Source organism: Microtus oregoni, unplaced genomic scaffold (genome assembly GCF_018167655.1).
Source record: "Microtus oregoni isolate MIOR12 unplaced genomic scaffold, Mior012 000074F_000, whole genome shotgun sequence".
In the NCBI taxonomy this organism is placed as follows: domain Eukaryota; kingdom Metazoa; phylum Chordata; class Mammalia; order Rodentia; family Cricetidae; genus Microtus; species Microtus oregoni.
This window is the reverse complement of record NW_024543987.1, coordinates 2,315,335-2,338,990: the sequence shown is the minus strand read 5'-3', so window position 1 is coordinate 2,338,990 and position 23,656 is coordinate 2,315,335. Positions and strand designations below refer to the sequence as shown.

The 23,656-nt window shown below is 35.4% G+C and overlaps 1 protein-coding gene across 5 annotated transcripts in view; it reads right to left on the bottom strand.

Annotated features, from left to right (window-relative positions):
* Positions 1 to 23,656, bottom strand: part of LOC121441191 (connector enhancer of kinase suppressor of ras 2) — a 217,155-nt gene that overhangs the window by 175,094 nt on the left and 18,405 nt on the right. For all 5 annotated transcript variants that reach the window (XM_041642326.1, XM_041642327.1, XM_041642328.1 and 2 more), the window contains exons 2-4: positions 8,463 to 8,626; positions 7,429 to 7,631; positions 2,126 to 2,213 (exon numbers count right to left, since the gene is read on the bottom strand). In XM_041642326.1, the coding sequence (XP_041498260.1) occupies positions 2,126 to 2,213; positions 7,429 to 7,631; positions 8,463 to 8,626 (455 nt within the window). The remainder of the gene's footprint in view (positions 1 to 2,125; positions 2,214 to 7,428; positions 7,632 to 8,462; positions 8,627 to 23,656) is intronic.

The window sequence follows — 23,656 nt, the reverse complement described above, 5'->3', positions numbered from 1 at the left end:
AAATGTTTTTGATTTTTTTTGTTCTTGTAAATCATCATTTGTTTTTATTGGTTGCCTGCTTGCATTCTAAAGAGAAAGAAAGGGCCTGGAGTTTGGTGTGTTGAGAGATGAGAGGATCGGGAAGGAGTTAGGGAAGGGAAGCCATGATCAGAGTATATTGTATGAAAAAAATTTCAATAAAAAATAAAAATAAATGTTTCTGATAAGCCATAACCACAGGAGTCATTAGCTGTAAGTTATGTTATTGCTATTAACTCTGTTCCCAAGAGCAATGCATGGCAATAAAAACCACCTAGAAAACCTTGCAGAAATGCAAGATCTTGGGCCTTACCTATAATAATACATTTGAAGTGAGGCCCAAGCATTTCAGTTTCTAACATTTTTTCATGCCATCAAAACAGCAGTTGGTCACACTGGACTCCACCGCTCTGGAACACAGGTCAATAGCTATGGCTGAAATTTGGCTAATTTTTATGAAACAATTTTTAATGGATTCTAAACACATTCATGTATTTATACCTTCTACTTTTTTGCCTTAAAATAAGAGAGATTATTGTGACAAATACAATCTAGCCTATAAAGTCTTAAATATCTACTACTTTGATATGGCCCTTCAGAAAAATATTTCCTAATGTGTACTTTCAATATACTATGCTTTTCTATTTTCTAGTTGAAATTTTTAAAAAGTTATTTATCATTATCAAATATGAAGGGACACAGATTATTGGAGTACTTATAAGCTAATAAAATGTTTCCCATCACCCTTTTCCTCCTACTGGGTTGCCTCATTCAGCCTTGATGAGACTTTGTTCCTAGAGCATCCTGTTATATTATGTTCAGTTGATATCCCTGGGAGGCCTGCTCTTTTCTGAAGGGAAATGGAGGAGCAGTGGATCTGGAGAAGAGGGCAGGTGGAAGGGAAATGGGAGGAGTGATGGAGGGGAGCTGCATTCAGAATATATTGTATGAGAAAAGAATAAAGAAAAACGAAAATTAATAAAATGCCAAAAAATGTTTCCCATCATTTGACTAACGAAAGCTTTTCATTTCCATCATATCAATCTGATAAGTGTCTGATGTATATCATGATGAGGCATCACAATGTTACTAACTAGACCCTAAATGAAAATAATGAGAACATAAAATATGAGATAAATGATGCAAAAATAACTACATGATAGAAAAGTATATTGAAGCTAGTAAGTCTATATTAATAAAATTCCCTATTTTGAGGAATTATAAACAATATAGCAATCTGAGAACTATGGCTGACAATCAAGGATAGGTGGCACAAGGATAAAGTAAATCACAATTTCACTAGCTTATCCAATAATTTTTTGCATCATTATACATTATTCCCATTCTCCCAGTCCCTGCATTACTGCATAATGGTATCCTGAGAAAGAAGCAGTGGTGATAGGATGCCACAAGAGTTATGGAGAGTTGTAGCTCTAAACAGCAATCCTCCTAGATGGATTTTACTTAAAAAATTATCGTAGCTCTACTAGTAAATTTACTTCAGTCTCTGACATTTCTCATTGTTTTATAAAAGAATGGACTCAAACATTTATACTAGTTGTTGGACTCTTGAAGGCATTTGATCTTGGAATCTCCCGCTTCCTTTTTACTGAAAAATTTGCTCAGGTAATTAGATCACTACTAAAAGGCTCTTAGGTATATTTATTTATGTGTACACACAAAGTGAAACTGTATCTTAGAGCAAAAATCGGACTCTGTTGGATAGAGTGATTTCATTCTGCAAAAGTGACACAGTTTAGACATTCCATTGACGATGAAACTGACAGACAGGATCTTATAATAATGAAGTTAGGAATTCCAATTCATTTTTATATCTTCTGAGAAACAAAACTTATGATACATGCATACTTTTCGAATAAATAATTTGCTTTTTAAGAATTATTTGCTCACTAGGCAGTAGTGGCACGTGCCTTTAATCCAAGGATTTGTGAGTTCAAGGCCAGCCTGGTCTAGAGAGTGAGTTTTAGGACAGGTTCCAAAGCTACACAGAAAAACTCTATCTTGAAAAACTAAAACAAAATTATTTACTCATTTATGAAATATATAATAGCTAGTAATTTAACCAAAGGAAACTGTCAGTCAATACCTGTTGCACGATTGTTGTTAGTTCCAAGCAGAGCTGTATGACGTTATTTCTTGTGACTGAATAGTCTGTCACAGCAGCAAATGGTGACCTACAAAGGTAAAACAAAGACTGTGATTATTCAGAGCAGCTTTTGAAGACCACCAAAATGAAATGGTATAAAATATGATTTTGAATAATAATGAAATAAATTGTTCTAAAGCTTACATAGTGAGAAAACACAATATCTGGGACTCGTTTAGAATAACATGAGTAAAATTAAGAAGAATTAAAATTTAGAAATATATAGTTTTCTTTATATCAAAATTTTCTTCATAAATTTCTTAATATCTAGTTCTCTAATGCTTTTTTAAATACACCTTTACTAAATCTAATACAAAGCATTAAGCATCTAAGTATTTATTTCCAAAGAAACCTAACATTTTAAATATGACATTTACTTGAAATACTCATAATTAAAGGTTAGCAATATTACTAAAATAATGGTTACTGATGGCTTACTACATGTGAATCACTATTCTAATTGTGACATACATACTTAATTGATATTCACAGTAATTCTTATGAAATAGGCAATCTTTTATTATTTTCGTTTTACAAAAGAAAACAATGAAGGTAGATAATTATCTAGTGATTTGTCTAAGAAACAGAACGAGTGAGTGTGGGAGTTAGTGTTCAGACTCAGAAGTCTGAATCCAGAACCCAGAGTCACATGCAGTTAGACACTAACATAAATTTACCTAGGGTTTATCATTGCTTCAATCTCTTCTAGTGAGAGATTGAAGCAATGATAAATCTCTTCTATTTAGGGAATTGTTCCATTTCATCTATCATGACAATTTTATATATAAAGAACTTTAAAATAAGATAAAATACTTAGCAATATTTAATTGTAGTGGATAAACCTTACAAATCAAATATAGACTGAAAAGCAAATCTTAACATTTGCTCAGCATCATTTATATGGAAATTTTATATTTAAGTAATTAAATTTTAGTTAATGAAAAGAAAAGCATATTTATTACAGATAAATATGAGATCTACAATGATGCTCATGGATAATATTCCTTCTACTTTTTAGCATCTAATTCTTGTGTTTTGTTTTCTGTGTATACTTTTTAGGACATGGAGTGTAGAAATATGGTTCAGCAGTTAAGAGTGCTTGCTTACAGAGGACCTGGCTCCATTCCCAGCACCCACATGATGGCTCACAACTTCAGTTCCAGGAGATCCAATACTTTCTTCTGAACTTTGTGGGTACTATATATGCAGGATGTGCAGACATGCACATAAGCTTAACACTCACAAACATAAAATAACAGTAAAGGTTAAACATATTTTTCAAAAGACTTCAGGATACACCAAAAAGGGGGTATGTAGAATGTTTGGATGAACTGCTATGTAGAAAACATTTTTTTTGAAAACTAAACATATAATAAGCATATACCTACTAACAATATTTAACAGAAGTTTATATTGCTTATCAGGAAAATAAATTTCTCAATGTAATTGAAAATAAGATTCTATTACATTTAAATTGGTATCAATACTTTCTAAAATTTCTATCAGTCAAGGAGAAATACAGATTGATACTCCTACAACCCAAGACAGAGGTGGAACAGTCACGTTCCCTAATGTATTATTAGGACTTAGAATTTGTGCTAATATTTTTTTCTATAATCACTAAAGATTAAAAATTGATTCACAGGTAAAGTTAAAATAGAAAACTATCCTGCAGCTTTTCTCACATTATGTTCAACCAAATAATTCACAAATATCCTGATTTCTTATTGTATCACATACTATACCCTATCTATTCTTTTAGCAACATCTCACCCTACTGATAACTTTTTTCCTTCAAATTCTTATTTTCTTTTGCTTCCATGACACTACTTTCATATAAGTTTATTTTTTATTCTAGTTATACTTCTAAATTTGTTCTCATGAGCTAAACTTCTTTCCTCCTCCTCCTCCTCCTTGGACTCACTCTGTAGACCAGGCTGGCCTTGAAGTCAGTTCCTGCCTCTGCCTCTCAAGTGCTAGGATTAAAGGCAACCATGCCAAACATGAACTAAACTTCTAATTGTTTTTCAACTGTTGGTGGTCCACAGGGCTCATTTCTTATTCCATAGCCCTCTATTCCTTCAAAAAAATTATAATGTGTACTGTACAGGCTTGGACATTTTCTGGATAACTATGATATCAGTGAGCAAAGTACAAGAAAAATCTTCGCTGTTGTGAACGACATATTATAGAAAGAACAGTTAATAAGAACAATTGGCCTAGTTTATAAGTAGAATCATATAACATGTTAGGAAGGTCTGTCTATGGGTTTTGAAAAATCAAGTAGGACAATCAAAATACATTCTAGTATTTTCCTTACATTTCCTTTGATTATTCACTGGGTTGGCCAAGTCCGGCATGACTTATTCCTTCCAAATATCCCCATTCTCTGACTCTCCAGCTCTTATCTGACCCGAGGCCTTATTTGTCTATCCAGACATCTTGATATATTCTTATTTTTGCTTCATTAATTAAAATCTCATAGCAGTGGAGAAAATAAAATATATCGTTGGATTATTAGGCTCTATAAAGTACTAGGTCCATTTACTCATTTGGTTTTGAATTTAACCATCCTAGGTTGCCTAATTGTAAAATAAGGACAACCATTTTGGATTGTTTTGAGTAAATAATTATATGCCTAAAGTTATTCATGTCAAAGAGTGTCATCGTCATGCTAGCAGTAGTAGCAGTGATTAAATCCTGAAAAAGTCTCCAAAGTAGTATTCCTTTTTTCTAGCATTGGTCTTCTCCAATCTTCTGCAAGGAGGAATCTTTTAAATTTACAGATCTGAACAAAACAATGACTCTGGGCTGCACCCCACTGTCTTTCCTATGTAGTGCAAATGTATTAGTAAGACCAAGACTTTCTTTTGTTCTTCTTATTTTATTTTATTAATTTTTTTTTGAGACAGGGTCAAAGGAGGTAACTTAGACTGACTGTCCTGAAGTGCAATGTGTAGACCAGGCTGGCAGGCTGATCTAGAACTCAAAGAGATCTACCTGCCTCCTCAGAGCTGGGATTAAAGGCATGTGCCACCAAGTTCAGTTTTTTTTTCTTTTAACTCAAGTTGTTAAAGCAATGTTAATGATCAAGCCAGTCTACAGTTGAAGTTTTCTGTGATTAAAAATAATAAACATTCATTTCTTTTTTCAACTTTCAAAAATCTATATAGAACTTAAAAGTTATCCCAATTTATCTTTTTGTGTTGCTTTTAAGTACTTATTTAATTTTTAGGGTCAAAATATCAAATAGCCTCTAATTTAACTGAATACTGCTGATATAGTACAAAATTCACACCAACTATTTTCTTTAGGACTTTGTCATACTGTCACTTCCTATAAAATAAGCATAAAACAACTATGACTTGCATGGCTTCAGGGATTTCTGTGGGTGTTTGTACATGGAGGTGAATTGATGCTTATCAAGAGTTGTATTGATGATATAATGTAATGATACATAATACAACAAAATCTCAAAACTATTATATTATAAAAATTAATTTAGAGTATGTATACTTAGGCCTACCATTTGGAAACAAAAGCATTCTGTAATCATTCTATGCAAGGAAAAGAAAATACAATGAAATTTACTTAAATCACTTTATTTTGGGATAAACAAATGTATAGTTATAGATTAAATAATAGTGACAGAAAATAAAACTAATACTGATGTGTTATTTAAGCATTAACAATTAGCCTATCTTACTGACCAGAGGTAATATTTACTATATATGTAAATATGGAGGTTATTTCAGCTTAGAGTAACATTCTTTTTTAAATTATTATTATTTTATTTTATTACTTAAAAAAATACCAATCCAAATTCCCACTTCCTCCCCTCCTCCCACTTCCCTCCCACTCCCTCCACACACTCTCCCCCCCATCCCCCCTCCAATCTTAAGAGAGGGTAAGGCACCCTGCCCTGTGGGAAGCACATGGCCCTTCCCACTTCATCCAGGTTGAGCAAGGTATACATCCAAAGAGAATAGGATTCCAGTGCCATTTAACATTTTATCATGAAGGGAAATAAGGGCAGGAACTCAAGATGAGAACCTGGAGGCAGGAACTGAAGCAAAGGCTATGGAGGAATGCTGCATATACTGGCTTAAACCTCATGGCTTTCTCACCCTACTTTCTTTTTATGATATAATTTTAAATAGGTTTTTTAACTGAAAGCTATATGATTACCCCACAGCCAACATTATCCCAAATGGAGAAAAATTACAATGCTATTAAAATCAGGAATGAGATAGGGCTGTCCCCCTTTTATATAAATTATATGACTAGGCCTGTCTTAGATGGCATTGAATGTCAGGCAATACCCCTTACCCATCATGGGAAAGCATCCAGGTCAAAACACATTTCCTATCTTAGGTTGAGGCAGCCCCCGAAAAACCTCTCCTGTCATTGGCTCACTAGTCACCCATCACTGAGTTCAGCCAGACTCATGCTGAAAGATCCTCTGGGGCAATAGCTAAGAGGACCTGCCATGTGGCAACATTGACCTGAGCTTTCCTTTGGTTCTGGTACCATGAAACCATGAAGATGATGCTCCAGCACATGTAAGCACTCCTTAAGGAGGTTGTGCCTGCTCAATCCTAAACAAGTCTGCCCAAATTGGAGCCCTTTAAGTAAGGTCTCAGTGCTGGTGTGAGGAACCCTGGTATAGTTAACTAGAATAATCTCAAGAACCAATTTGTAAATTGTGCGCTCCAGGGTTCATGAATAACAGCAATAAGCTTTTACTGTATAACCTAGAAGTGGTCTTTAACCAAAACCAATAGCAAAACTAACTGCAATATTCATTTGTAAATTTAGCTCAATTTGAATGGCCAAGGCATTTGCAACCTGCCCTGAGAAGGTATCCATTGTGCTAGCAGAAGCAACTGATTGACTAATGGAAAGTCCAGCAGCCTTAGCTGCTCTGGCAGCCACAGCAATGGCTGCCAATATCATGGGATGGTCATAGGTAGAGGAACAATCCTTGGCACTCGGACCACCGCAGCCAGGTCCTCAGGATCCCAGCAACTCTTCAGTTGACAGGCCAGTGTCTATTTGATCTCTTGGCTCTGTCCAGTCTTCAGACTTCTGGACAGTAAAATCCACAGCATGCCCATAACCAGATATTTATTATTTTTACTTTTCTATCTGACTAATATTTTCATAAGAAAATGTGAAATAATGTGATGATACAAACTGGCATATGAGGACGAGTTACTTATAGAACATGGGGAAGAGTATACCTGTCCAACCAGGCGAGGAGACTCTTGGCTGCTCCAATCAGATCCACAACTGAGGTCAGAAAGTCATTTGGCAATTTTCTGCTGGTCCTCCCATCATAATGGCCACTCCTTCTCCTTCCTGTTATGAAGTTCTGTAGATTTTTGGCAGATGCATTCAACTTGTGAGAAAGGGTTTTTAGATTTTCTGTTTCTAAGCCATAATTCTGAATAATAAAACAGAGAAACGTATATTTAATGTCAATATTTTCTTTATTTATTAAAAATTTATTGATATAAAAAGAACTGAATGAGTACTTTATTATGCAATGGCAGTGGGACAATGTTAGAATTACAAATGAGTAAGATAGATACCTGGCTTAGTGGAATCCAGTCAAATGCGTGTTTGGGGATACCAAGGAAGACAATTATAATAAAGATAGCTGTACTAGCTAGTTTTTATGTCAACTCGAAACAACCTAGTCATCTGAGAGCTGAGAACTTCAATTGAGAAAATGTCTCTATAAGATCTGGCTGTCCACAGGAAAGTCTGTAGGGCATTTTATTGATTAATATTTGATGTGGGAAGGCCCAGACCACTGTGGGTGGTGCCGTCCCTGAATTGGTGGTCCTGGGTACCATAAGAAGTCAGAGGAGGCCAGGAGGTGTTGGTAAACACCTTTAATCCCAGCACTCGGGAGGCTGAGACAGGCAGATCTTTGTGAATCCAGGACAGCCAGGTCTACAGAGCAAATTCCAGGACAGTCAGGGCTGTTACACTGAGAAACCCTGTCTCAAGAAACAAAAACAAACAAAACAAAAAAAGGAAAAGAAAGTAGGCTGAGCAGGCCATGAACATGAAGAAGAAGCCTGTAAACATGACTCTTTAATGGCCTCTGTATTTCTTCCTGTTCCCGGGTTTCTGTCCCGATTATCTCAATGATGCACTGTGATATGGAAGCACAGCAAAAACAAATAAAAGAGAAAGAAACAAAACAGCAGACAGTGGAAGACAGGAGATAAGAAAGGTTTTCTTTCCAATCAGTTTAAATCCTTACCAGTGCACACAGAAGGTCAACTGCCTCCAAGATTAGCTCCTGATGGCCAATACGGCTGACTCCCAGATCTTCCAGTTCCTGATGTGTGATGCGTAGCAGCTGATCTCCACTGATCTTCTCCCTCTCAAAGTTCTTAATATACTGCTGCAAACAGTCATCAAGACCTACAAAATAAAATTAAAAAAGAAAAAAAATACAAAAGAATAATTGTTGATATAAATCAATTGATGGACAGGTGGAAAGCAAGCAATAACTCCTACCATGCCACAACTTAAATCCATTTTGACATTGGTCTAGTCAAATCACCCATTTTTTCTCATTCTATATGTGAGCTGTAGCAAAAAAGAATTATATTCTTCGTTGTTTGATGTGGGATTCTCCTCTGTATGTTGTGAATACCATCTGTTAACAAAGAAGCTGCTTTGTGCCTATTGTAGGGCAGAAGAGGGCAAGGCGGGAATTCCAAGCAGACAGAGGAGGAGAGAAAAGGCAGAGTCAAGGAGAAGTCATGTAGCCACTGCAGGAGACAGATACCGGACAGAACCTTACTGGTAGGCCGCAATCATGTGGCCATACACAGATTAATAGAAATGGGTTAATTTAAGGTATAAGAGCTAGTCAGTAAGAAGCATAAGCTAACAGGTCAAGCAGTGTTGTAATTAATATAGTTTCTGAGTGATTATTTTGGGTCTGGGCAGCTGGGAAACAAACAAGCAGACTTCAATAACAATTGTTAGATCACTATTCCTATTCAAACTTTTCCAGGTAATCACTGAAAACCTCACCTGTCTTCTAACTTCTAATTTGAGACAAATATTTAGAATGAATAACTACTTTTAGAGTTAGATTATCATACCATTTCATTTTCTTTAACACTATTTCAGAGGGAGGGGCCTCATTCTTCTTACATAAGCCTAATGAATCTATCTTCCTGTACTTTGAACTCCTGTCTTCTATCATTGTACCACTACTTCAATAACTTTAAAGCTGAATACTTTGTTTCAATAAATTTCTATTCTTTGATGTCTTTTATACTTAAAACTCTGCTATCCTAAAGATAAACTTTAAAAAACATTTTGATTTTCTTCTGGAAATTTTATAGTATTGGTGAGGATGAAGAGGAGATTGGGAGGTGTCAAATAAGGGGACTATTGTTATCAGTTTTAAATCTTGGCCATGCTCCAACGAGTATATGAGCAATACTAACTGGACTTAATGTTTTTAATTTGGAGTCGGAGGGGGTGCTAGATGGGAGGGTAGACCTGGGAGGAATAGAAAGCTAGTGTGATTGGGGTGCACTGAATAAAATTAAGGAATAATTAATAAAAATATCATGTTGGGGGAAAAGAAATTAAAACAGCAAGATTAAGTAACTCCGTAAGTATACATAGTAAGTAACTGATCAGAAAATCAGAACTAGAAGATTTGAAGTTGGATCTTTTCTGACTACATCAGACCACCTAAAGACTAAAAAAAGTTTCCAAAAATAAAGTGTATTATATTCGTGTAAAAAAAAAAAAAACCCAAAGCCACAAAGAAACCCTGTCTCGAAAAACCAAAAAAAAAAAAAAAAAAAAAAAAACCAAGGCAGTATAATGGGCAGAGAACACTCTAGCTATTTATATGAGACAAAATAACATGAGGTAACAGCGTCCCACTCTTTTTCACACAGGTGAAAACAATGCTAGCAAAAACTAGCAAGGACTGAATTCCATGCTGGCATACTTCCAGGAAGTGAGGACAATGTAAAGTACCTGACAGACACATAGTCTAAAGCTCCATTCAAATAAACGAAAGGGAAAACCCCGCCACTAGTCTTTCAACAGCACTGAAACCAATACAATACATGCTGACTTGGCGAACGCTCCCTTATTTTAGTCAATGCCGTCATTCAGTTGCCCTCTGCATAAACACGGCTGCAATCTAACAAGTAGCATACAATTCATTTTCACATGAACTCTCAAGAAAACCAAATGAAATAGAAAAAGAAGGCGACTTTCTTCTAGGCCTGTACCCAGTTACTCTGTCCTAATTTATTTTAGAAAAAGACCATGACTTCAACAGCTTTCTGTTAGTTCCAAAAAAGTAGTCATGCTGAAGAACAATACTACTTTCTATATATTTGTGTGTGTGTTCACTGTGTGCCAAGCACTAATCTAAGTGCTTTACAAATATTTCCTTATTTAATTTTTATAGCAAACTTATTAGCTGCATATCATTGTCTTGATTTTGTTGGAAGAAACCTGAAAATTTGGGGCCAGGTCTAGGATTCTACACCTTATAAATGGTAAGGTGGGGCTCTAAGGCAAGTTCCTTTTCTCTGCTTTTAAATACTACACTGAATTGAGAATGGAGGGAAAATGGAAAGGATTGCTTACAATTCTCCAGAGTAACCATTTTGATCATACCAGTAATTAATGTCTAAACCTTTTTCCATTTACAAAGCTAAAGATCTTGTTAAAAAGTTTAAATTACGATTTCTATCAAAAATAAATTTAACTGTTCCATTTACAGATGCAAAATTCAGTAGGCCCATGAAAATTGAAAGTAACAAAAATATGGTTACCCATATAATATGAAGCTAAAATAGTGATACAAACAAGTGCACACCAATGAAGATCAGATTTATTAGAATGTACAAAGCACTATCACATAGACTCTAAATTGTCTAGGGGTTAATGTGAAGGAGGAAATATGATTAGATATAATTTAAAACATTCAGTAGGTAAAAGCAAGCCAATCACTCATTTAAGACTATCTGTTCATGATCTTTAAGTCAGCAAAAAGATTTCTTAAGGAAATATATACCCCTGCACCTAGCCTGAGCAACATCATAGACCCAACCCTGTTGGTGGAGGTGTGGGTGAGCCAGAGCCAAAGTAGTGATTGCCAGAAAACTTAGCCCCACCCTTATCTGCCATAGGGTGGCATGGACTGGAGGGAGATGCTCCCCCCTCACCAATGCACAATAGAGCCAACACTGTTAGCACAGGTGTGAATGGGCCAGCTCTGAAGTTGTGAGCGTGGGTGGGGAAGAGCTGCCCCTGGCCATCAACACCTGGACAGATGGAAGAGCTGGCCCTGTGGTCATAAGAGCAGAAGAACTGTCCCTGAACCTCACTAGCTGTACCACCTGGGAGAGCAGGCCCTGCACTTCACCTGGGTAACAGAATAGAGCCAACCCTGTTGGTGGAGGTGTGGGTGAGCCGGCCTCAAAGCTGCAATTATGGGAGAGCTGGCCCCACTACTCATCTATCAGGTGGCAGTGTGGGAAGGTGAGAGATGCCCCCCCATACCCCTTGCTCCTTACTGCCTGCAACAAATGACAGAGCAGACCCTTCCCAATACCAGCTTTAGCACTCAGGAAACGGGTCCTGCCCCTCACCTAGGCAGCACAGCAGAGCTGCCCAGTGGTTGGAAGTGTCCATGTTACAGACAAAGGAGAGAGCTCTCTATTACTCATCAGATATGTGCTACCATGGGCAGAGGAGAGATGTTCCCCCACCTCCTGCCAATAAACACCTGAGAGAGGTGGAAGAGCTGGTTGGGGTCGGTAGAGCTCAGGGCTGCCCCTACCCTTCACCAGCGGTAGTACTTGGAAGAGTGGCCTCTGTGCCTAGCCTGGGCAACACAATAGAGCTGGCCCTAGTGGTACAGGTGTGGGAGAGCCCACCCTGAGGGAGTGAAAGGAGAAATGGCCCCACCCCTCACTCATCACTGCAAGAGGTGAATTAGTAGGGGCAATGCTGGAGATGAGGACAGGGGAGGATTGGCTGGTATATGACTTGGCCTGCCCCAACATCCACCCCATCGATGACCTGCTGGAGCATGTGAAGGAAGCTGACTCACATACCCAAAGCTATAGGCTCTCCACAACAAAGGGCAACAATTGGATGTCCAAGAAGAGTCCTAGTAAGGACCCAGCCTCAATAGTGTAGTAGAAACTAGAGGCCTTGAACCAGACCAATGACTTTGCAATGACCACTTGCAAGTAAAGATATATGGACAAAGAAAGGGGTTTACTGCGCGACTCACTGTGTAACACTGAAGATTCCATGGCCAGATTTTTAACTTTTTCCATTTTCTTTTTTTCTCTTAAACTTTGACCGGGTGGGGGGGGGTGCAGGGGTGCATGACAGATGCAAAGGGATGGGAAAATGAATGTGATCAAGATACATGGTGCAAAAGACATAGAATAAATCAAAAGAAATGAATACTGTGCTCTGCGTCTAGTCATAGTGGGTTGTCATGTAGAAAAATGTATGTTTAAAATATTTCCTTTAATGATGCTACAATGTATAAGAACATATGATTCCATATAACAACATATTAATAGAACCTATAATTCTATAGATTAGATTCATAAAGCATATAAAATGCTATTCAGATGAATTGCAAATAAATAGTATTACAATATATTAATCAGGAATCTCAGGTTGCTAGGAGAGTACGTTCTCGAGGGAAGACAGGTTCTGGGGAAACCAGATACCTTATTTCCATACTACATTTCCCCAATGCTCTCATTTTTTTTTTCAGATTTAAACCAGTTTTCTAAAGTACTGCCTGCATCTTACATTTTTACCTCATTATCCACCTCTATATGATTCCCCTTTGGAAGATCTCCTGGCTTTTTCCTATAGCATATTAATATTTTCCCAAGTCCTGATACCGACTTTTAATTATTCATTCAACAAGCAATTAGTAAATGCCTGTTTGAGAGTCAGGTATTGTTCTAGGGAGCATGGAGAAGAAGGTAACCGAATCTGACATGGTCCCTTCTTTCCTGGAACTAATATTTTATTAACAGAGAAGCACAGGAATTATGGAATCATACAAATGAGCCTAACAATTCACTAAGGGGAAGGTAAGGGAGGATAGAAGAGAGGAGGGCAGGGCAGGGGAGGGGAGAGGAGGGGAGGAGAAGGAAATGACCTTGCTCCAAATCAGGAGACCAAGGACAGGCTTTCTGTGGAGAAGGGAAGAACTGCTATCTGGAGAGAAGTAGGAGTGAAGGAGGCAGTGAAGGAGGAAAGACCACTAGAAGCTGGAAACAGCAAAGTCCTAGGGAGACAAAATGAATGGGAAGTATGAGAAAATGAAAGGAAGACTAAAGGTTTTGTTCATACCTATGCTGTGAAAAACTCTTTGGCTTCAATATATAGAACAGAACTGGTAACCACATTGCCTTTTGTTAAAGAAAGAGTAATCTATTAGTAACTAATCTTTCAGCTTGGTCCCATCACTCGGTCAGCTATTTCAGCCATATTTATTGAGTATTCATCTTTCCCAAACATGTCTTTCTTTAAGACATTTGATTTATCAGTCCTAATAATCCTTTTTACTATCTACTGAGTAAGCTACACGAATGAAAAGACCTACAAGAAAAAGATACTATTTAGAATTATACTCATGTTCTCCTCAATAAGAAATCGTAATTAAAAGACAATGTGGCAAGTGGTACAAATTTCATTTAAAATCCTGCATCTAGAAGTATGCTAAGATAGATGTCAATTTTACCTTTAGGTTATAGACTATCATTTTAACTCAGGCTTATTACTTCTGACTGAAATAGCCTCAACAAAAGAAAATCTTGGTGTAAAGTAACTGCAGAAAAAAATGGCCTCATCCACTATTAAACTTTATCTCAATACATCTCCCATGATCCTTTCTTAACATGAAACAAATCTTATTCATAATTTAAAATTCAGAGTTTAAAGCCACATTCACTGTTACACAAGCATTTTCCTATGACAAATGAATGTCAACATTATTACTATTCAATAATCTCTTGGGGGCAAATAACAAAAAAGAACCCTGTGGTGTCTTATAATTTTTATGACTATGACAAGTTCTAAAATATATGGCCCAATTTAATTTTTAGTCAATATATTTTGTTACTAATCACTAAACAAATCATTTGCTATGCTGAACATTAAAACTGAAATGAAACTACAAATATTTCTTTTACAACATATGAGGGTTTATAATTAGAAAAAACTGGCCTACATTAATCCTATAACTATTTCTGATAGGGTATCAAAAATATAAGCAGTGTTTTACTTTATGTATCGGAATCAATATGAAATATGTAATTTAATTGTCAGATATTTTACTCTATTACACAAATAAGATATTTCAGACTATTTCCCCCTAAAGTTTGTGAAATATCTTTAAAATAATTCTGATTACTCACAATAATAACTTTTCATTGTTTTCAAATTATATATACATATAAAGTATTTGCAGATATGATCGAATCAGATTATTATTTATTTTGTCTGGGGTGTGATCTGGGATTTTGTATTCCTATCATTCAGAAATAACAATAAATAGACCAGTTCACTCGCCCAAGGCAAAAAGAGAATTGTTCTTTTTATTTTTTAAAGTTTTATCATTATCAAATAGGATACATAATAATACAATTCTTGGAAATAATAGGTTTATGTTTCCAAGTATCTAGAAATTATCAATTGGGGATGAAAGCTCATATAATGACAGAAAAGAATCAACAAATATTTACTATAAATGTATAGACTACAAAGAAGCACATTTTTCATGCTTTAAGTTAGACAAAATAAAGGGGAGGAAAAAGCTACTCCAAACTAATTTTAATTATGTTTATTTAAATAAATCCCTAATTGTATATTTAAGGGCTTATAAAAAGCAAAACATTAAAAACATTAGAGAAATTCACCAGCCTAAATGAGCAATAGTCTCATGCTTCCCAATATTGTTACTATCAGTTATAAATGGTATAGTAGGAGATTTTCAAAAATAGTAAAGAAAGCACAAATGATAAGCTCCAAAACTATGGGTCTTTCGATATTTCCTATAATTACTTTTCTCAGTAAAATACTTTCATTACACAAGCATTCTATTACAATCAATGTCTACTCGAGAATCAAATGTGAAAGATATCATTAGAAATTACTGCTCTCCTCAGCGCTCAGGGACTATTAAAGAGAGGGAGGAGAGACTTAGGAGTTAGAGGATGGAGAACACAGAGAACAGGGCCCACCAAATCAACTAAGCAAGGCTCACAGGGGCTCACAGAGATTGAAGTGAGCAAGTATGCGGCCTGCATAAGTCTGCACTGGGTTCTCTGCATACATGCTGTGGTTGTTTAGCTTGGTGTTCTTGTTGGACTCTTAACAGTGGGAGTGGGGGTGTCTGACTCTGACCTGCTCTTGGGACCGTTTTCCTCCTACTGGGTTGCCTCGTCCAGCCTTGATATGCGGATTTGTGCCCAGTCTTATTGTATCTTGTTTCATTACATTCAGTTGTTTCATGGAGGCCTGCTCCATTCTGAAGGGAAATGGAAAAGGAGTGGATCTAGGGGAGAGGAAAGCTGAAGGACTGGGAGGAGTAAAGGGTGGGGTCTGGATGGATTTTAGAGAAGAATCTATTTTCAGTTTTGAAAAAGAAAAAAATTACTGATTTCCCTCCATTCCCTCTGGACTCCCAATTCTTTCCAGTGGGTCAGAATACTAATTGCCTGATGATAAGAAGGAAGGAGGACAGTTGTAAGAAGATGTGTAAGAACAAGCACAGGTGGGAGGCCAGTACCTTAGCTAACACTGTGCTGTGATCACTCCTTCCTACAGAGGTACCACTGCCTCTCCAGCCATAAAGTAATCTCTCTAACAAACTGCAATTGCTCGCTAAGAATTTAAGAATTAATTTTCATATGCCATTTCCAAACTCCAAGTCATATTTTAATATGATACTCCTTTTGCTGGCAAGTGAAGCTAATAAATTTTAGCACTATGAGTCTTCTTATTAAATTCCCACTAAAAAGAGTACTTTCATAAACGGTACTTTCTAAAGGAAAGAGGCGTGAACATCATGCTTTCTCAGGTTTCAGAATCTAAAAATGATGGTTTAAAGTACCACTCTGAGGTTACCTATACTTAAGTTTAACAAGAAAACAAAGTATTTTTCAATTGTCTCTATAAAAAAAAATAAGCAATCAGCCCTTCTAGAGAAAGGAGACCATGAAAGAAGAGAAAGAGAAAGGAATGTGGGGAGGTGAGGGCAAGGGCAAAGATCCAACACATGTAATGATTTTATATTTTGTAAAACACTACTCAAGAAACTTCTTAGCTTGGCTCAACAACAATGTATTCATTCACCCTCCTATGAGACTTTGGCCCCTGCTTAAAAGCAGCTGTACAAACAATCTTTTCATGAGTTTTTATTTCAATCAAACCCTAAATTCTTCCAATGGTGAATTTTAATGAAAAGACCCTAAGGGATATAAGATTTGCATGCATATAAACACAATACCATTGCCTTCTACAGAGGCCTTCATTCAAAATAGCTATAAATGAACCTGTGAAAGCAACAAAGAACTTACCAAAATATATCTTGATGAGCTACAAGCAGGGGTTTTTAACTGTCCTGCAGATGTTATAAGCATAACAAGAGCAAAACTTGATATGCACAAAAGAAATTTTGATGAAAGCTATAGAAAATACTGGTTAAAATCCCTAAGTTAATATAGATGATATTAATATTAGCTTTTGAATTTTTATACTTGAATGCTCCTTTGCCAAAGGTGTTCAATATTCATAATAATTTTAATTTTTTGTAGTGCTGAGAATTGAAGCCAGGGCTTTATTCATGCTAAATTATGAACTTTATGTCTGAACTACTTCTTCCAATCACTTATGACAACTTTAAAACGTAGGCTAATGAACTCAGTGTACTTTTACAGAACTAGAAAACATTTCTAAGGAATTTAAAACGAATCCTTTTCGTTTCACAAAGAAAATAAAAATATACTAAAATATGTAACAATGCAAGAAAATATATAACTACTTTTTATTGTCATCAGTCACCCTGGAAACATGTTCTCAATGGTTATAGCATAACAGATTAAAAGTAATTTAAGAGGAATATGATCATTCAGCAAGGATGAAGGCAATTTTAAGTTCCTGTTAACATTTTATATACGTTCAAGTTGTGAATAATGAACTCTAATCCTGACCTCCTAGTGTTATGCGCTAAAAACAGTAAATTGTTTAAGGTGCAACCTTGTTTCTTAATTCAAAATTGAGTCATGTCCTCCTAGGAAATGATGCATGTGTGTGCATGTGGTGTGTGTAGATTTCACTTCGCATAACAACTCCAAATCTCAAAAGGAGAGTAAAACAAAATAATTTCTGCTTCAATTAAAGATGGTTCATTAAGGATTGTGTATTATTGGTAACCTTGTGAGAACCATATAAGAAAAGGAAGGAAGGGAAGAATGAAGGAAGAGAGGAAGGAAAAAGGAGGGATGAAAGGAAGAAAAGTGAGTGTAAGGAAAATTTAGTATAGGAAAGAGAATCATTGATTTTGAAAAAATGGTCCTATCTCAAAATAAATATGGTCAGTGTCTCTAGATTCTTTTTTAAAATTAAAAGCCTTTTAAATTTTTCCTTTAAATAAATAAATATATGAATATGATATATGATTAACATTCTTTGTATAGTTAGAAAACCTCAGGAAGATTAGAAACCCGTATTTTGGATCATGATTTCTTAAAATGTAAATGAATATGAAACTGGTTCAACTACTTCCATTCCTTCTTTTCGTGACATGAAATAACACAGAGAGATAATGGAACTTTAATAGAACAACCTTTTGTGAGTCATGATGATGCACGATTTAATCCTAACACTGTGGAGGTAGAGGCGGGCAGATTACTATGAGCTAGCTCAAAGCCAGCCTGGTCTATTACATAGGGAGTTCCAGGCCAGACAAAGCTACAAAGTAAAACCTTGTCTCAATAAAACAAACAAAATAAATAAACAAGCTCAATGATATTTTTGTATACCTTTTGGTCTCATATAGCTTTGTTTGGACATTTTTTATTGTTTGTTTTTAATTTTTGAAATTATAATTACAACATTTCTTTCTTCAGTTTCCTCCTTCCAAACCCTCCCACATATCCATCCAGCTCTCTTTAATATTTATGGTCTCTTTTTTTTTCACTAATTCCTATTTCATGAATTTATACATATGCATTATATATTTATATTACATATAAATATAACCTGCTCAGTCCATATAATGTTCTTTGCAAAGGAGGGAAGAAACCAACAGTCCTACCCAGTTAGGATGCCTATGAACTCTAACAATGAGCAGGATGGCACAGTAACCCTAAGGGTGCAGTAGTGGCACACAAACATTGATAGCAACCAACTGTTCTCTAATTGGATTTAAGACCTGCTCACCAAGAGGAAAATCATGTCTAGTACTGGAAACCTAGCTAACTACTCACGGCTAGTGAAGTCATGATTACTGGAAGAAAAATTATAGCCACTAATTCACTGAACCAGCAGAATGCCTAACAGCAATCTATAAACATTTGTCCTTACACCACAGATAAGTATAGTCTTCATCCGTTATCAAAGAAAACTCTCTTTGCAACCGATGGGGACCACTACAGAAAACTACAACCAATCAAAATGAAGAGTGAACATTAGGAAAGAGGGGTCAGAAAGGCTGTAGAGCCAGAGGATCAGGGAATTTGTTGTGAGACTATGTCTCCTAGTCATAGAAGCTGCACCTGTAAAGTCTCACCAACATGACTGTGCAAGCATGACCTGAACTATGATATCAAAGGACATACCATACTGAATGAAGAAAAGTCCACAAGACTGCAACCCTACATGAGAAAGTTGAAAGCAAGAAAAGGATTCTAATTTGTTGTCCAGTGCTAAATGGTCAGCCCAAAAGACATACAATTTTTTTGTTTTGTTTTATTGGTATTTTGCCTGTATGTTTTGGTGTTGGAGTTTTGTGGGGTTGTGTGTGTGTGTGTGTGTGTGTGTGTGTGTGTAGCCTTAGATTTTTATGGGTTTTTGTTTTTCCAAATGTGACAGAAAGAAAGGGCACGGAGTTGCTGGAACTGGTAGGTGAAAAGAAGCTGGGAGAAGCTGCGAGAGGAGGCAGAATATATTGAATGTAAATATGCTTTCAATGAAAAATGAATACCCTTTGGCCCGACTACTAGTTGTCTAGTGGTCCTGTTCCCTCATATATGCTTTCTGAATTTCAGGAAGAATGCCTATAGTTGTGTTCAGGAAATTTATAAACAATGACAGACTAGATTTAGATATTCTAAAGGTTCAGTAATAAAAATATTAATCATTGATAGGATTTCAAAATAAAAGTTCTTAAAGCTGAAACTACATTTAATAGAAAATCTAATAGCAAGTTACTTCATAAAATAAAATAACAACATTTTTATAAATATAAAAATATCATCCTATGCACAAACTTCCTTCCTAAAATTTATAAAGAAAATATTTAAGGCTCAGATACTACCAATGATAAACTAAGTTTTCTAAACCAGCTATTCGGTTATGGGGAGATGGGCGACTCATCTTTTACTTACAAAAGAACTAAAAATGTAAGCTTTGGCATATTGATTAATTAAGCCTTTACAAAGGAAGAAGCATATTTAGAACAATTCAGAATCACTATGATCAACAATGAAACTCAAGAAGTGGTCTCATTAAAGGTCAAGAATATTTAGCATTAAACCAGTCTTCATTTTTGTCTTAACAGATATAAAGAGAAAATAAAATTAGTAAGAGTTATGGATATTATAAGAAGAAATCTAGGGGCAATGTATATTATTAGTAGAAAAATAACTGAAAAACAGAATAAACATCACATTCCTTAAATGTAGTTCATAGTAACCTTATAGACAGCAAAGTCAGTCAGAAAATGGAATAAAAATTTCATTCATAATATGAATAAAAACATTAAACTAAAAGAACAGCAATGTATATTAGTTTTAATTTAAAGGCCTCAAATTTCCTGACTGTAGAAAGAAACTCCAAATAAATAAGAAAGGCTATATCACATTTTGGATGAGAAAATTCAATAGTTTTCGCACTATTTTTCCCAAAATTAACATACTAATCCAGTTCAATCTCATTTAAAACCATTGTGGGTTCTTAAAATTGATATTTGACAAACTAAAGCTAAATTTCACACAAAAGGAAAAATGATCAATAATTAAGAATCATTTGGTAAACCAAACCTAAAGGTGAAGGAAATTGCTTGTTCAGTTTGCAAATGTTCTATTAAACATCATGATGCTTTGAAGTTGTACTAAAAGAGAATATTGGTAAATTCTGCTAGAACAACTAGCTGGTTATACATTTGGAGAAAATAGAACTCTTTAAAATTTTTAATTAAAATTATAAAATAAGATTTAAATAAATGAGAATACTGTATCAAAATGAAGGAAAAGATCTGTCCTAACCAAGATACATTACTGAGCTGGCATAAAACAAGAACTACATCAAAATTAAAACATTTTTATTGATAAAAGACACTTAAGGGATTTTTCAGCATAATACATATGATCTCCAGCCTGTAATAAAAATCCATTGTCCCCTTTCTACTCAAGTTATGCTTTAGTGAACCATTGTGGACTTTTTTTTTTGTTGTTTTACTTCTTGCATATCCACCCTCATATAGGCTTTTATAGTTCACAGCCAATTCTGTGAAAGATTAGTCATTTAGTATGCAGGTTCTCTCCATTAAGTTATCCTTGCGATCTGGTATACTTTATGCAATGCTTTTGTATATTTGTATTTCTGAAACAAGAAGGAACAACAAAAGAATGGGTCCATGTGGAAAAGATTGTTACAGAATGCTATGTTCAGGAAATGTTTTCAAAGTTACTATTTAATCAACAGCATCACTGGAGAGCTAGCTCAGCAGTTAAGATCATTGGCTACTCTTTCAGAGAGGACCCAAGTTCAATTCCCAGCACCACACAGTAGCTCACAACCATCTGTAACTGCAGTTACAGGATACCTGGTGCAGAGTGTTTGCCTAGCATATCCAAGGCCCTGGATTTGAATGAACTTCAACCCTTCCCCCTCCAAACAGAAACAAGTCTCAATTGCTAAATTTCTATTGTCTAAGTTTCTTAGTTTTAATATATGATTATCATTTGAATTCAAACCAAATAATTACAAATCAGTGAAAGCAGAAAATTAGGAATTTAAAGCTGCTAATTCAAAATAAGTGATAGATTTCAGTCATTATACTCATTAAAATTAATTTTTTCCTAAAACATAAGACAGCCGAGAAGCATTTCAGTTCACCATTTGTCCTGAAACAGGAGCAACTAGGTGGGTTGCCAATGATAGGAAATTTTTCTGCTGACCCTCACAGTACGACTCAGTGCTGTCCTGGAGTGGCCACAATGCTTATGGTGGCAGGAAAGGTGTTACCAATCCTCTTTGACAATTGCAATCAGAAACTGGATATTGTGATGCAGTTCATTCTCTAGTGATTATTAAAAAATTTACCTTTATTACAGGATGGAAAATTTTCAAAACATCTGAAAATTAACATGGAAAAGAAAATAGCTCTAAAATGACAGCAAATGCTGCTAGAAAAGATGCTTGGAAAAGAAATACAATGTGTTTGAGTGGAGAAAGAAAAAGTTTCCATATCAAAGGAAAAAAGAAAAGAAAAAGTACTACTACTCACTTTCACCTACTGATTGAATACTTGATAGAACACAATAAGAGGCCTACAAACAGAAAACTTGAAATATCTTAATATATTTTTAAGTTTTTATTAGTAATAGTTACTTATTTAGCATCATTATATTTATTTTTTTAAATTATCAGAAGTCTCACTATGATCATGTAATTTACATGTCTTATTAAATGCAGATGTCACACTATAATAGTAACTCTCAATTTTAAATAAGTATCCTTTGAAATCTGTTACTCTAATTGGTGAGGTTTTAACTAACTCTAGGATATTCAGATACTGAATAAAACCAGAACGAGAATAGTGTAAAGTATGCAAAACCCTCAAATACAAGAAAGTACTATCAAAATTTAGTTTTAAAAGATACTATGATAATCAGTTCTCTAAAAAATTGAAAAGAACTTTTAGTCTTGATTTTTCAAATAAATTTTTGACATAATCCAGTTAATATTCCTAGTAGTATGACTAGGTAGTTTATGTAATATAAATAAAAATTGTATTATAAAAAGAAACATACACATTAATTTTAGGTGCAGTATATTACTTATAATTGAAGTGAAAATTTAGTAAAGTAAATTAGTTATAATAGATTACACAGTATAGCAAACAACTGATTCTGTTCTAATCAAACACAAGAAAGTACTGTGTGTTTAGAAATATGTTTAATTCTGTAACACTGAACTATGTAACACCCCGCTGTAAAGCTTTAGAAAATGAGATTTAAAATCATTGGGCCATAAAACACAGATTTCAGAAGATCACTTGGAAAAGTTTGCATCAGCAGTTACTAGCATTTTCACTATCTATAAATGGGGTTTGGAATTAGAATTTTACATTTGATGATGTTAAAATCTAAAACAATTCTTTATGAGGGTAGTATTCTATGAGTAGGATCATTGCCTGTGCTTTAAGATTATGCTGGAGTTGAACTGGAAGCTTCTTCCCTGCTGGCTGGCTTTCATAGTGCCAGAAATAGGTTACTGGGAAAGAAAAGTCATCAACAATCTTACTCAACAGTGAATCCTGTGAGTTATAATAATGACTTACCAAGTAAGATATGTCATGAAATGCAGCAATGGCATAGTTGATAGTAACATACTATGGATTGTATCTGGGGGCAGGTCCAAAGTAAGGAACTCATAACTAGTTCTGTAACTCTCATTATGAGCCCATGACTGAGGAAGTAATAGACCATTAAGATGAGCCTACTACTGATGTGGGATTCCCCTCTGTACACTGTGAATATGTTGTATTAACATTGGTTAATAAAGAAACTGCTTTGGCCTGTGGCAGGGCAGAATAGAGATAGGCAGGAAAACTAAACTGGATGATGGGAGAAAGAAATCAGAGAGATGCCATGTAGCTGCCAAATAAGACAGATGCCCCAGAACCTTACTGGTAAACCTTGAACCTTGTGGTAAGATAAGATAAATAGATTAATAGAAATGGGTTAATATAAGATGTATGAGTTACTTAATAAGAAGCCTAAGCTAAGCCAGGCGGTGGTGGCGCACGCCTTTAATCCCAGCACTCGGGAGTCAGAGGCAGGCGGATCTCTGTGAGTTCGAGGCCAGCCTGGTCTAGAAGAGCTAGTTCCAGGACAGGAATGAAAGCTACAGAGAAACCCTGTCTCAAAAATAAAAAATAAAAAAAAAGAAGCCTAAGCTATTGGTCAA